The 16,113-nt window shown below is 41.1% G+C and overlaps 1 protein-coding gene across 2 annotated transcripts in view; it reads left to right on the forward strand.

Annotated features, from left to right (window-relative positions):
• LOC119855930 (tubulin polymerization-promoting protein family member 2-like) overlaps positions 1 to 16,113 on the forward strand; it is a 35,125-nt gene that overhangs the window by 10,813 nt on the left and 8,199 nt on the right. Inside the window, exon 1 of one of the 2 annotated variants that reach the window (XM_043515130.1) lies at positions 8,662 to 8,711. The exons of the other annotated variant lie outside the window; for it this stretch is intronic. Within the exon in view, the coding sequence (XP_043371065.1) occupies positions 8,674 to 8,711 (38 nt within the window). The 5' untranslated portion in view covers positions 8,662 to 8,673. Of the gene's footprint in view, positions 1 to 8,661; positions 8,712 to 16,113 lie in introns of those variants that run through there. 2 annotated transcript variants of the gene reach the window in all.

A 16,113-nucleotide genomic window follows, 5' to 3' on the forward strand; every position in this document is an offset into this window, starting at 1 on the left:
CCCGTCAACATAGCATTGTCTTCACTGGGCATTAGTGGATAACTAAATGGCTTAGGGGGGTGTATTTTTCACATCCCTGAGTGATGTAGTTATACCAATATAAGTCTATAGTGTAGACCTGGCCTAAGCTTCTCCAAGAAAGGAATTTCCCATATGTCATCAGTTATCATCCCGTTCCAGGGCACAGGATTTGTGCACTTTTGTAAATTAACAAATGACATTAAGAAAACAAGTGATGCCACATCACAGATTTCTCTTCCAAACAGGAAACTGATCTTGAAGCCCTCAAATTCTGCCTCTGCTCAGTAAATAGGCAACATTATTTAAAAAGAAATATTTTCCTGGGCCAGACTTTATGCTTTTCCTTCATGTAGTTGTTGTTCTGAGTGGTGTGGCTAATGCTATTAGGCAGAGATCTCCAATTCAACTGTCATTATTATAATGAGCCATGTGATGTCTTTACCCTACTGTAACAGTTTAAAATGTTGTCTGTGTCCTATTGAGCAAGGGTGGCAGGAACTGAATGTGAAAGGTGTTTTATCATGCAACACGGTAGGTTAATTAGAAAACTTTTGACATTAATAGTGAGCCTAATTAATTTCACTCTTTTGAAGAGAGCACTGATTACATTTGGAAAATGTCTGATAATCCCGATAGCAAATTAAAGGTAATTTAACACAAGATCACTGTAGTTTGCAAAGTAACATGGCAGCAGTACATTATGCTGACATCTGAGACAGTTGGCTGGGATTTGGGAGTGGCATGTCATGGCGGTGAAAGGCTTATGTGCACTTCAGTGCAGCCTTGTTCCATCGGATAAAGTATTTGTGTTTCCAGAGTCTAGCAACTTGCATGGAATTTGGAGGGAGGAGGACAGCTTGCAGGAGGGGGAAGAGGTTGAAGGAAGCACCAGGAAATCTGTCTTTGTGCACATGGCTGGAATGGTTGCTGCAGTTGCAGCATTTCTGTAGTTTTACACTTCTACCCTTTAGTTCATGGGAAAGATTGAGCACTGCAGGTGATTGACGTACTTAATTTACAAGCGAGAAGAATATAACTGATCTTGCAAACAATTAAGCACAGACGGAAGGTTGCTCACGTGAGCAGACCTGTTAACTTCAATGAGCCTGCTCAAAACAGCAAAGTTATGGCAGATGCATAAGTATTTACAGTATAGGCCCTATAGTAAATGTGTCAGGGCCACTTTTCTCAGGCCTCCTTTTTTCACTCTGCCAGTGGAGATAGGTGGTATGGGAAGAATTCCTTCAGTGGGCCTCAGTGGGAGATCTGTGATGGAACCAGCAGGGGATGGCAGGGTGCCCCTGCATTGAAGCAATAGTATAAATGCTCATGATAGAGAGGTCAGTCTGATTCAGACCTCATTGCTTCAGAAGCCTCAGTTTATATCAGCGCTATATAGGTGCACACAGGGTCTGTATGGCTCTTAGATATTTCTGCTGCCCAGCCATCCCAAATCCACAGATGCAGAGATTACATCTATTACTGCCCCTGCCTGTAGGCACATTTTTGTGCATCATCATGTCAGTGCCTATACCTGAGGAGCTGGCTCTTTAACTTTTCAAAGAGAGTCTTACAATCATTTTGCAGGTTATTTTTTAAGTAATAAGTGATTTTCAGTTGTTGTGATTTAGTTTTATATTTGGATATGATTTTCCATATCTGTAATGATCTGAAGTCTTTTAAGGCTGAGTTTTTAAGTAAGGTGACTAGAACGCTGGCAATAGACATGCTATATATGTACATTATATTACTGTTCCATTGTTTTGTAGGTAACAGTTCAACAGCATCTGTGTGAGTTGCTGAGGATTTTGTTGCTAATTCCCATTCTTGTGGCTAAATCTATCTGCATCACAATATTTTTGTTCCAATTGTATCAAATCACAATAATTTTTTATTTGAAAACCTGGACTGACCTATTTTTAGAGCAGTGTTTTTCACTCATAGTATCTAAAAATGTAATCATCCTGTATCCTTTTAGGAAGCATGGTACTGACTGATATCATGCTTAGCTGAGGACACATTATAGGGAATTGCTGTGGCCTGTTCACATAGCCATAAAATCCTTGTGAAATCATCCACTGAAGTCTCTCTCCAGAGGAGACCAATGTGGCGAAAGAGGGTTTTTTTCAAAGATTTAATCTGACTTTGTTTAAACATATTTGTAAAAAAGAACAAAGAAACCCGGCATGGAGGTACTTGGGACCAAAATTGTCTCCACTGAAAAAGTGGAGCTTTAACAGTCTACCCCAGCAGAGAATCTGCTTGGCCTTTGTACATGTATTTAAGTGGAATGAGGGACAAACTGAATGTACTCAGAATAAAATGAGCTTGCCCCTGAGTATAGCTATGTTTGAAGGCCTGATGGCCAGACTGATTGTTTTTGTTTCCACTCCTGCCTGCCACGTCATTAGGTGGACCATGCTGATTCCTGTCATTTCATGGAAATACCATACAGATGTCTCCCAAAAATGGTACTTCTGAGAGTGATGCACTGCACAGGAACTGCAGCATTGGAATGTCATGTGGAGGGATTAGACCTACCAAATGTTTTCCAAGTAGTTAGGTGGGTAGCACTTTATTCTAGTACCTTCATTGTTTTATCACTTCAGAATGGGATTTTCAAAAGTGCTCAGGGTTGGCCTAAGTCTGCTGTTAATGGAGTTTTACCATTGGATTCACTGACAGCAGAGTTAGGCCATCACTGTTGAAAATCCCACCCGGAATGCCCACAAGCCAGGCACTGATCTTTCCAGGGCTGCCTTTGTGTTTACCCTAGCTGTCTTATTGGTAGAGCTGACCGATGCTTGAAGAGCTCTTTTGCTGATGCCACGTGAGCTGCTCATCCCTCCCCCTGCTGTGCCAGCTGTGAGGATTGGAGGGGCTGAGCATATTGCCAAGATGAGCCCTGCTGACTCAGAGCCTCCAGCAGCAACAGATATTAGCCCATGTGGTGGAACCTGAAGGGAATTCTAGATGTTACTGCCCATCCTGTCAGGGGTTTACTGTTACTGGCACTTTTTGCACATGTGATGAAGCAGAGGGCTCTGCCAGATTCACATTCACAAGAGTGAATTTGGATCCAAGAAAACTATTAGATATAAATCCAAAATCAGAATTTAGAATCCGTTTTTGGATTTGGAGATTGACAAAGACCAAACTGATGATATTCTGCAGCTGTACCAGGGAAAGAGGCAGTGTGCTTAATCTTACACAGATGGGAGAGCACCAAGCCACCATCTGTGACACTCAGTAATGTCTTGGAACATGACCAGGGTATTAATAATAGGCCAGAAGTACTGGAACTCCTCCCCATTTCCAGTGCTCACTAATCTGCATACTGTACAAATCCTCAGTGGGCAGATGAGTGAGGGAAAGGAGGACTTAATGATTATTTGCTTATATAGTTTGTAAACCACAACATTTGGTCACCTGCAATCAGTCTTCCCTTCATTAATACAGTTTAAAGAGGTTCTTCCATAGATTTTTAAGGCTGGAAGGGACCATTATGATCATCCAGTCTGCCATGCATTATACAAGCCAGAGGTATTCATCAAGTGCAATTCTTTTGTATTGAGATTTCTGAAATTCTTCAGAGAAAATATATTATAGAGCATTAAAGTTTTTAAAGCTATTCTGTCTTCCATATGTGTACATATCTCCCATTAATATCTATAGTGTTTATGCATTCATAGGTACCCACATAGCTTGGGGCTAACCTCTGCTGTCCTTTATTCATACAAATAGTCCCACTGACATCAAGTTTGAATGCATACCATGAATAAAGCAAGGATTTGGCCCCATTCATAAATCTTGACCCAGCTCATGTATATTTTTATGCTTTCAAGCCATGTGCAGTTATGAGTATAAAATGGCTGTGTGTGGAAAAGAGGTCCTGTTTTCCCAAAATGCCAGGTGTTTTCTCCTACCAATTAGGAGATGATGTTAGCACCACAATGAGGTTTTTAATTTAATTTGGGATGGGGAAGATATAATCCCTACCCCTAAAATTCGCTGCCCTCCAGCCATACCTGACATTCCCATTGATGCTAAAGAGGACTGAAGGCCTGGATCAAATGTAATAAGTGGCGCTAAATACTGAATTATTTATCTTGAAATTGATACTAAAAATCCAAGTGTCAAAGAAGCAAAAGATACTTCAGGGGCAGAGAAGTTTATATTTATATCCTATTTCCATGAAGGAACCAGCGGCTGAAATTGACAGTTGAACCGTTGTGCTCACGTAGAGCATGTGAGTGTGTATGTGTGTGTGTATTTCTGCTAATAAAACCAGCATTCCCCTATAATTAGGAGTAGCAGATGGTGAGGTCTTGAGCATTGTGTACCACAAGCATGGGTTCACACCTGTTCCTTTCACAAAAATAGGAAAATATATATATATATATACATATATATTGCCTCAGGTTCTCTGTTTTTGCACACGATTCACCTAAGATGGAAACACAGGGCTTGATTGATATCAGCTTTAAACAAGCTGGGTTTTGGTTTTTTCCACCCCCCCCACCCTTAACCAGACCTGTAAAGCAGTCCCAGGCTGTGGCTTCAGCAACCGGCAGAGTGAGGCCAGCTGAGTTGTGTAGACTCCCACAAAGGGTGTTTTGCTTCCGGCAGATGTCCCAGATACCAGGCCATTCAATTCCACCACAAAAATAGTTGCGTAAAATATTGTGTGTTCTCTCTGACCTGACAGTGATGGGACTGTTCTGCTTAACTGGGCTTGTGGAAATATCCAGAATGATCTGTGGCTTGTGTCCAGTAAACCTCTCTTCATGGTGCAGCAAAATGCCTATCTGTTAGAATGAGAAAGGGAGAGGATGTGTGGTTCCCTGGTCCCTTTTAATGTTAAACTTTAAAAAATTCAGGTCTGTGTTCCCAATTGACACTTTTTATGTTGGTTGCCAGAAGGGATGGAAGAAAGGAGGAAGGAGCCAGGGAATTTGGGTTTCTGATACATTTTGGGACTGTTGCAATGTCTTCAGGAAAATTAAAACAGAGAGCCAGATTCTCAGCTGGTGTAAACTGGCATAGCGCCAGTGACTTCTGTGCAGCTGTGCTGATTTTCACCCTCTGCGGATCTGGCCCACGAAGAATATTTAAAATGAAGCAGAGTATTTTGCATTTTATGTCATGAAATAAGGTGGAGATAAGAAGTGATAGCAAAGATTCAGCCCCCGGAGCTGGACAGATTTCTTGGAACTAGAAGATAGCTGATTCTCTTTAACATTGCTTTTTTCTCTTCACTGCCCTGTTTCTATTCTTATGCCTCTTTGTCTTGTCTTTGCTGGGAGCAGGACTGTATTAGACTAACATGGATTTCCTAGGAACTCTGAGCATCTTTCTGTCCAAATCATGCTACCAATTACCCCCAAATGCACTGAAAAATCCTTATTCACATTGGTCAGTGAAAATGTACTAGACCCCGGCTTTTCAACAAATATTCTGCTCCTAATGTGGACAAGACTTTCCATTCTGCTTACTGTATTTCATCTTACTTTATCTGAATTTCAGAACTCATCTCTGTTGCCTAGGGTCTCAGACACCACTGCCTTGCACCATATGATGTCATTTACATAGGTGCAAATTAGACTGCACAAACTATGAATGACTCCATGGGATACAAGGCTTATTTCCTCCCTTCTTCCTCTCTTGCTCTCATATTTCCAGAACTATGCTAGTCTTTCTCCATGTGGTTAAGCTCATCTCTTTCCATGGGCCAAATTCCAGTTGGAGCTGATTTGGCTCCCTGTCTATGGAAGTGCATAGTTTTTTAAAGTGCCTTCCTCCAGCCAACCTTAAACAGAGAGCACTACACAGAGCTCAAGCTCTTTTCTCTCAGAACCTCTCAAGCTGGGGGTGAGTCTCAATTTTGCCTGAGTTGTACTTGGTTCAGGAGTGGAGGAGGGCAGGAGTATAGAGGGGATTTTGTCATATCTTGGCATCTCCCCATATTCTTGGGCAATCTAGGAGGCCAATTTGGCTATTAGTGTAAATTAGAATATCATTGGTGTGCTCTAACTTCTCACTCTGCTGCAAAGGTCCAACCACCTGTTCCTGCAATGCTGGGGACTGTGAGGATGGGTGAAGTAGAGCTGACTGTGATACTGCAATAAATTTAATATTGGCCTCAATCCTATGCACAGGGATTGGATTGGGGGGTGGGGGTGGGGAAATAGTTGCATAATCCAGCTGTATCTATATCAGTAATCAAATTTTTGGAAATTATTATTATTATTACATAAGAACATAAGAATGGCCATACTGGGTCAGACCAAAGGTCCATCCAGCCCAGTATCCTGTCTGCCGACAGTGGCCAATGCCAGGTGCCCCAGAAGGAGTGAACCTAACAGGTAATGATCAAATGATCTCTCTCCTGCTATCCATCTCCACCCTTTGACAAACAGAGGCTAGGGACACCATTCCTTACCCATCCTGGCTAATAGCCATTAATGGACTTAACCTCCATGAATTTATCCAGTTCTCTTCTAAACCCTGTTATAGTCCTAGCCTTCACAACCTCCTCAGGCAAGGAGTTCCACAGATTGACTGGGCACTGAGTGAAGAAGAACTTCCTTTTATTTGTTTTAAACCTGCTACCCATTAATTTCATTTGGTGGCCCCTAGTTCTTGTATTATGAGAACAAGTAAATAACTTTTCCTTATTCACTTTCTCCACACCACTCACGATTTTATATACCTCTATTATATCCCCCCTTAGTCTTCTCTTTTCCAAGCTGAAAAGTCCTAACCTCTTTAATCTCTCCTCATATGGGACCCGTTCCAAACCCCTAATCATTTTAGTTGCCCTTTTCTGAACCTTTTCTAATGCCACTATATCTTTTTTGAGATGAGGAGACCACATCTGTATGCAGTATTCAAGATGTGAGCATACCATGGATTTATATAAGGGCACTAAGATATTCTCCGTCTTATTCTCTATCCCTTTTTTAATGATTCCTAACATCCCGTTTGCTTTTTTGACAGCCGCTGCACACTCCGTGGACGTCTTCAGAGAACTATCCACGATGACTCCAAGATCTTTCTCCTGATTAGTTGTAGCTAAATTAGCCCCCATCATATTGTATGTATAGTTGGGGTTATTTTTTCCAATGTGCATTACTTTACATTCATCCACATTAAATTTCATTGCCCAATCACTTAGTTTTGTGAGATCTTTTTGAAGTTCTTCACAGTCTGCTTTGGTCTTAACTATCTTGAGCAGTTTAGTATCATCTGCAAACTTTGCCACCTCAATGTTTACCCCTTTCTCCAGATCATTTATGAATAAGTTGAATAGGATTGATACTAGGACTGACCCTTGGGGAACATCAGTAGTTACCCCTCTCCATTCTGAAAATTTACCATTTATTCCTATCCTTTGTTCCCTGCCTTTTAACCAGTTCTCAATCCATGAAAGGATCTTCCCTCTTATCCCACAACAACTTAATTTACATATGAGCCTTTGATGAGGGACCTTGTCAAAGGCTTTCTGGAAATCTAAGTACACTATGTCCACTGGATCCCCCTTGTCCACATGTTTGTTGACCCCCTCAGAGAACTCTAATAGATTAGTAAGACATGATCTCCCTTTACAGAAACCATGTTGACTTTTGCGCAACAATTTATGTTCTTCTATGTGTCTGACAATTTTATTTTTTACTCTTGTTTCAACTGATTTGCCCAGTACTGATGTTAGACTGTAATTGCCAGGATCACCTCTAGAGCCCTTCTTAAATATTGGCGTTACATTAGCTATCTTCTAGTCATTAGGTACAGTAACTGAATTAAAGGATAGGTTACAAACCATAGTTAATAGTTCCGCAATTTCACATTTGAGTTCTTTCAGAACTATTGGGTGAATGCCATCTGGTCCCGGTGACTTGTTACTCTTAAGTTTCTCAATTAATTCCAAAACCTCCTCTAGTGACACTTCAATCTGTGACAATTCCTCAGATTTTTCACCTACAAAACACAGCTCAGGTTTGGGAATCTCCCTAACATCCTCAGCCATGAAGACTGAAGCAAAGAATTTATTTAGTTTCTCCGCGATGACTTTATCGTCTTTAAGTGCTCCTTTTGTATCTCGATCGTCCTGGGGCCCCACTGGTTGTTTAGCAGGCTTCCTGCTTCTGATGTACTTAAAAACATTTTGTTATCACCTTTTGAGTTTTTGGCTAGCTGTTCTTCAAAATCCTTTTTGGCTTTTCTTATTACATTTTTACATTTAATTTGCCAGTGTTTATGCTCCTTTCTATTTACCTCACTAGGAATTGACTTCCACTTTTTAAAAGATGCCTTTTTATCTCTCACTGCTTCTTTTACATGGTTGTTAACTACGGTGACTCTTTTTTAGTTCTTTTACTGTGTTTTTTAATTTGGAGTATATGTTTAAGTTGAGCCTCTATTATGGTGTCTTTGAAAAGTGTCCATGCAGCTTGCAGGGATTTCACTCTAGTCGCTTTTCAGAGTAGCAGTCGTGTTAGTCTGTATCCGCAAAAAGAAAAGGAGTACTTGTGGCACCTTAGAGACTAACAAATTTATTTGAGCATAAGCTTTCGTGAGCTACAGCTCACTTCATCAGATGCATTCAGTGGAAAATACAGTGGAGAGATTTATATACACAGAAAACACGATACAATGGGTGTTACCATACACACTGTAAGGAGAGTGATCAGGTAAGGTGAGCTGTTACCAGCAAGAGAGCGGGGGGGTGGGGTGGAACCTTTTGTAGTGATAATCAAGGTTGGCCATTTCCAGCAGTTGACAAGTATGTCTGAGGAACAGCGGGGGGGGGGGGGGTGGAGGGGGGAATAAACATGGGGAAATAGTTTTACTTTGTGGAATGACCCATCTACTCCCAGTCTTCATTCAAGCCTAAGTTAATTGTATCCAGTTTGCAAATTAGTTCCAATTCAGCAGTCTCTCATTGGAGTCTGTTTCTGAAGTTTTTTTGTTGAAGAATTGCCACTTTTAGGTCTGTAATCGAGTGACCAAAGAGATTGAAGTGTTCTCCGACTGGTTTTTGAATGTTATAATTCTTGACGTCTGATTTGTGTCCATTTATTCTTTTACGTAGAGACTGTCCAGTTTGGCCAATGTACGTGGCAGAGGCACATTGCTGGCATATATCATATTGGTAGATGTGCAGGTTAATGAGCCTCTGATAGTGTGGCTGATGTGATTAGTTCCTATGATGGTGTCCCCTGAATAGATATGTGGGCACAGTTGGCAATGGGCTGTGTTGCAAGGATAGGTTCCTGGGTTAGTGGTTCTGTTGTGTGGTGTGTGGTTGCTGGTGAGTATTTGCTTCAGGTTGACTGTCTGTAAGCAAGGACTGGCCTGTCTCCCAAGATCTGTGAGAGTGATGAGTTGTCCTTCAGGTTAGGTTGTAGATCCTTGATGATGCATTGGAGAGGTTTTAGTTGGGGGCTGAAGGTGATGGCTAGTGGCATTTGGTTATTTTCTTTGTTGGGCCTGTCCTGTAGTAGGTAACTTCTGGGTACTCTTCTGGCTCTGTCAATCTGTTTCTTCACTTCAGCAGGTGGGTATAGTAGTTGTAAGAATGCTTGATAGAGATTGTAGGTATTTGTCTCTGTCTGAGGGGTTGGAGCAAATGCGGTTGTATCGTAGAGCTTGGCTGTAGACAATGGATCATGTGGTGTGGTCTGGATGTCACTGTACCTTTTAATTTCTGTTGAACTAACCTCCTCATTTTTGCATAGTTCCCCTTTCTCAAATTAAATGCCACAGTGTTGAGCTGTTGAGGTGTTCTTCCCACCACAGGAATGTTAAATGTTATTATATTATGGTCACTATTTCCAAGAGGTCCTGTTATAGTTATCTCTTTGACCAGATCCTGCGCTCCACTCAGGGCTAGATAGAGAGCTGCCTCTCCCCTTGTGGGTTCCTGTACCAACTGCTCCAAGAAGCAGTCATTTATACTATCGAGAAATTTTGTCTCTGCGTTTCATCCTGAGGTGACATGTACCCAGTCAATATGGGGATAATTGAAATCCCCCACTATTATTGAGTTTTTTATTTTGATAGCCTCTCTAATCTCCCTTAGCATTTCATCGTCACTATCACTGTCCTGATCAGGTGGTCAATAATAGATCCCTATTGTTAAATTCTTATTAGAGCAAGGAATTACTATCCATAGAGATTCTATGGAACATGTGGATTCATTTAAGATTTTTATTTCATTTGATTCTACGTTTTCTTTCACATATGCCACTCCCCCCACTGCACAATCTGTTCTGTGCTTCTGGTATATTTTGTACCCCAGAATGATTGTGTCCCATTGGTTGTCCTCACTCCATCAGGTTTGTGCGATGCCTATTATATCAATATCATCCTTTAACATGAGGCACTCTAGTTCACCCATCTTATTATTTGGACTTCTAGCATTTGTGTATAAGCACAAATAAATTAGTAGTTATTAAAAGTAGTTATTAATTTTATTGCTCTGAGGCCACAGCCAAGATGTGGCCCACATTTTGCTCGGTGCTGTACACACATAATGAAAAGACAGTCTCTGCCCTAGGGAGCTTACAATTCAAGTATACAATGAGAGACAAAAAGTGGATTCAACAAACAGACAGGGGACCAAAGGCAGCCGTGAGACAATGATTTCCTTCTTGTCTTCCCCTTTAGTGATTTGTATAAAGAATTTTCTGTGCATGTGATATTCATGGAAGGTACTGGATTCACAGCTGTGAAGACTGAAGCTCTCTGCTAATACAGTCCCAGTGCAGAATGGTAGTAACAATGCAAGGTTCCCTCCATTTGCAAACCAGTTTGCTTCAGCATTGCGTCCCCCTACAGGTGGGAGATTTCAGACTCTATGCTCATTCATATCTCTCTCTCTTTCTGAAAAGTTTACAGTCTCAATTTCTGTTTGATGGCAGCTGCAGCAAAACACAGTTTATTTTCAAATCAGTCATGTATTTCCTACCACTGATGGAAACATAACGAAATCTCTGTTTTATTTTTTCATTGACATTCCTTGATGGAAACATATTAGTGTTTTAAAATCTCCCAAATGGCTAAACGAGCATTACTTCTGCTTTTGGAACTCACAACAGATTGTTAACAAAGTAATATTATTTCCTACACACAGTGCAAGGAGTCTACACACTGCAAACAGAGAGCTCTAAAATGAGAGCTAAATCGTCTTGTGTTGTGTAAGTCATGCTATGCTCAAGGCTTATTAATTGGGATGTTGTAAGTAGTTTTTTTTACTTTTCATGGAGTGCGAGGTGAGATGATATAGCAAAAGGATAATGTAATACAGACTGCAGATATAAACTTTTACAGTAACTTTGCTTAATAGCTACCTAAGCAAGGTCAAAGCTCTGTTTCCTTATAGTAATTGAGCCTTGATCTTTATGCATTGACATTAGAGAATGTTGCTGTTGTTTCATAGATTAGAGAGGAAAAGTTAACAGAATGCTGGCCATTAATTATTTTATAGTTTGCCATTTTTCTTTCCTCCCATTACTTGAATTACATCCTAAGAAGCTTGAAATAACATTCTTCAGGGTTCAAACATGTCAGTCCAATCAATGGGAAAAGAGAAAAAAACACTAGCTATAGAAGAGACATTAAGGACCAGTTTCATGTCATGTATCTCTGTTGGGGGTCCCGCACATTTGCCTGTAAGGACATTGGGTGGCAACCTGTTCACACTACAGATAGGTTTCCAAAAGCTTGAAAGCATCTAAATTTTCCATAGGCTTAAGTGTTGGGTCTAAACTGCAAAATCCCACTGAAAGTCAATTGGACCTGGGCTCCTTAGGCACTTCTGTAATTTTTACCTCTTATCATTTTTGTTAAAGTGCTTGTTTTTGTAAACAAGAATGTAAGCATTAAAACAATATTAACATAATCTTTCTTGTACACGAAAACCAAGCTTCAATGACTGCTGATAAAACATCAGTGTCTGTACTAGTACGGTAAGTACAGTACAAAAGGCATGAAGAATTTAAGATATGCTTCTTTTAGATTAGTGTTGAAAAACTGCCAAGGGTCTTGTGCATACAGAAAAATGCTGTTGGAACAACATGCACATGACTGGACTTGTTGAAACATGTCCAAACCAAATCACTCATTACTAGATGATTTCATCCAATCAAGTCTGAGGCAAGTGCAGTTTTGATTATCGAGGGAGCTAAAACAAGAAAATAGACTTCAGGAGCTAAATTAATCCATAGAATATCAGGGTTAGAAGGGCATTTAGTCCAAAACCCCCTGCTCAAAGCAGGACCACTCCTCAACTTTTTCACCCCAGATCCCTAAATGGCCCCCTCAAGGATTGAGCTCACAACCCTAGGTTTAGCAGGCCAATGCTCAAACCACTGAGCTATCCCTCCCACTTCTGTGATTTAACTCCAGGGAAGCAGGATTATACTAGGGATGAATTTTACTAACATCATAGCATGCTTTTTTATTACTGTGATAAATTATTGTATGCCATCTTTCTTAAGAGGTTGGCTACAGCCTTGTGAAGGCCAGTCTGGAATTATTTAATAGTTTCTCTGTATCTCAGTAGATTTTCAACAAAAGGCATGTCCAGTTAACACTTGGGTAGTTAATGGACATGCCAGCATATTGATTAGACACTGTAGACTAAATTCAACTCTGACTTATGCCCATGCTATCCCATTCATAACAATAGGGATGCAGGGTGCAGATATTGTCCTGCCTCCTCATCGTGTTTCTTAAGGATCTATCATTCGGCTGCAAAATATTTACTATGGGCCTCTCAGCCTGAGAGAAACTTTTATCTTTTTTCCCTTGTGGGCAGGTTCCTGGGGGAAAGAATTCTTCCTGCTCCCCAATACAACCAATGCAAAGTAAAACCAGTATTCCATTCAAGTGAGTAGGAAGCAGTATAAGGAGTGTCGATAAGTTTGTTTGGGCTGCTAACCCTAGGCTGAGTTTGTTAGGCCCGAGGCCTCCAGGCTGCATTTAGACAAGGGCAGAAAAGACACTTTGAGAAGTATTGTAGCATCTACACAGTTTGAGAAATTGTAAAACCAAGGTTCTTAAGAACAATTTCACTTACTACGTTTCCGTTGCTGTCCAGCACAATCAGACCCTGGTCTTCTTTAGGGCCTCTAGGGGGTATCATAGTAAGACTACTACTGCTAAAAATAAGGGAAGAATAAAAGAGGGAAACTTCATTTAAGTGTTCAGAATTAAGAACTGTACAGTGAAAACTGAATATTGTTTTCTTTTTGTCATGTTCCATAATAAGAGTACAAGGCGGTCACTTGTTGACATTGATGTCTGTGTAACAAAAAAAAAAATGCAAATACATCTTCACACAGTAGGTAGTTAACTTTAGCCTTCATTCCAGCACTCACAGATCATCTGGTTCCTTTTTTGATCACAGAAGTCTAACTTTCTGATACTGTTAAACGCATCTAATGTTTTTCATTAATTGGTACTAAGAGCACACTTTACAGACCCTGGCCACTAGAATATTTTCTGAATTATTTTTCATTGGATCCTGATTCATATTTAATGAATATTGATTATGTTTTTAGTCACACTAGTTCACGACGTAGAAGCTTGAATAATTAATATTTGCACTCATCTTTGTACTGGGATCATCAAATATTTTTTTTTACAGTTTATAAATAAGACTATGGGTATTTTTAGTAAAAGTCATGGACAGGTCACGGGAAATAAACAAATATTCATGGCCCATGACCTGTTCATGACTTGTACTAAAAATACCTGTGACTAAATTTGGTGTGGGGGGGGAGGGGGAGTGCTGGGGGAGCATGGGAGGACCCCTGCAAAGGGGGATGCCCAGGGCCAGCAGCATCAGCTGCTGGCTGGCGGGGGACTGCTCCCTAGGGCCATGGACTGTGGCTGCTCCAGTTGGCCAGGGACTGCTGCCTGGGGCCGCGGACCGCAGCTGCTCTGGCTGGCTGCCTGGGGACTATTGCAGGGGCTACGGGAGCAGCAGGTGGTATGGCTGTCCCTGGGGCTCCTCCAGCGGCTGGTGTGGCTGTCCCGGGGCCACCTAGCAGCTGGCCCCAGAGCCCTGGGGTCAGCCACACTGGCCCATGCAGAAGTCACGGAGGTCATGGAAAGTCATGAAATCCGTGACTTCTGCAATCGCTGTGACAGACATGGAGCCCGAGTTATAAATGATGAAATGTTCTTTTTAATAAAAAAAAATCTTTCCCCTTGCCAGAGGTAAGCAGAGTCTCACTTTAAATAAAACTGAGTGCCCTGTATGAAAGTTCAGCCTATTTGTGGCCAGTGAAAGAGTATTCTCTCCGAAGCGAACTGCAGAGTCCTTTACAGATTCTGTTTGACCAAAACTCAAAGCAAAAATCAGCCACCTCTCTATGTTCTTAATGTCTGATACTATAGATCAGTGATTTTAATAGACTTGTGGGGAAGCTAGTCTCAGGAAATTGGTCATTGGAAAAAATATTTTTATTTTTTTTTATGGAGGAGAACGCACATACTATGGTCAGTGTCCTTAATACACAGGCTAGAAGGTTGGGCAACCTACTGCATCCTTCATAATTTGTAAAGTTTTGAAAAAGTTGTTGCTTTTTTTGCTTTGGAAAGCGGAGATGTGGACTTTGTGGGACTTCTTTAAAGAAGCCACAAAGGAGGGCCTTTTTTTGTGATCCTTCTCAGTGGCAGAAATAGAGCATTAACTTCCTCTCAGCCTGGTGTCTTCAGTGTCTGTCTACGTGAGATTCTCATCTCAAACCTCACTAAACGGAGTTTGTAAGAGGCTGGCAGCAGCTCAATACTTAAATAGTTACATGGTACCAAATTCTGCACTCTCTTGTATAGCCTTTGTTGAAAGCCCTGGATGTGCTGTAACTTCACTGAAGCAATGTACCTGGAACATTTTGAAAATTATTGTGCCATGTGATCTGTCTACTTTAGACAAGGAAAGATGCTCTTTACAGCTAGGTCCTCCATGTTAAATGGATTAAGAACAGACTGACTGACAGGTGTGAAAAATAGTTGTCAATGCGGAATCATCATTACGTTGGGTGTGTTGCTAGTGGGTTTCTGTAAGGATTGGGAGTAGACCAGGTACTAGTTAACATTTTGATCAACGAGGTGGAAGTAAGTATAAAACCAATGTTGATAAAAATTTACAGATGACACAAAGTTTGGGGAGTGGTAAATAATGAGGAGAGGAGGGCAGTTATACAGAACAATTTGGATTGCTTGGTAAGCTGGGCCTAGTCAAACAAAATGAGTTTTAATAGACCCAAATACGAGGCTTCAGAGTAGCAGCCGTGTTAGTCTGTATTCGCAAAAAGAAAAGGAGTACTTGTGGCACCTTAGAGACTAACAAATTTATTAGAGCATAAGCTTTCGTGAGCTACAGCTCACTTCATCGGATGCATTTGGTGGAAAAAACAGAGGAGAGATTTATATACACACACACAGAGAACATGAAACAATGGGTTTATCATACACACTGTAAGGAGAGTGATCACTTAAGATAAGCCATCACCAACAGCGGGGGGGGGGGCGGGGGAAGGAGGAAAACCTTTCATGGTGACAAGCAGGTAGGCTAATTCCAGCAGTTAACAAGAATATCAGAGGAACAGTGGGGGGTGGGGTGGGAGGGAGAAATACCATGGGGAAATAGTTTTACTTTGTGTAATGACTCATCCATTCCCAGTCTCTATTCAAGCCTAAGTTAATTGTATCCAGTTTGCAAATTAATTCCAATTCAGCAGTCTCTCGTTGGAGTCTGTTTTTGAAGCTTTTTTGTTGAAGTATAGCCACTCTTAGGTCTGTGATCGAGTGACCAGAGAGATTGAAGTGTTCTCCAACTGGTTTTTGAATGTTATAATTCTTGACGTCTGATTTGTGTCCATTCATTCTTTTACGTAGAGACTGTCCAGTTTGGCCAATGTACATGGCAGAGGGGCATTGCTGGCACATGATGGCATATATCACATTGGTAGATGCGCAGGTGAACGAGCCTCTGATAGTGTGGCTGATGTGAATAGGCCCTATGATGGTATCCCCTGAATAGATATGTGGACAGAGTTGGCAACGGGCTTTGTTGCAAGG

Source organism: Dermochelys coriacea, chromosome 5 (genome assembly GCF_009764565.3).
Source record: "Dermochelys coriacea isolate rDerCor1 chromosome 5, rDerCor1.pri.v4, whole genome shotgun sequence".
In the NCBI taxonomy this organism is placed as follows: Eukaryota; Metazoa; Chordata; order Testudines; family Dermochelyidae; genus Dermochelys; species Dermochelys coriacea.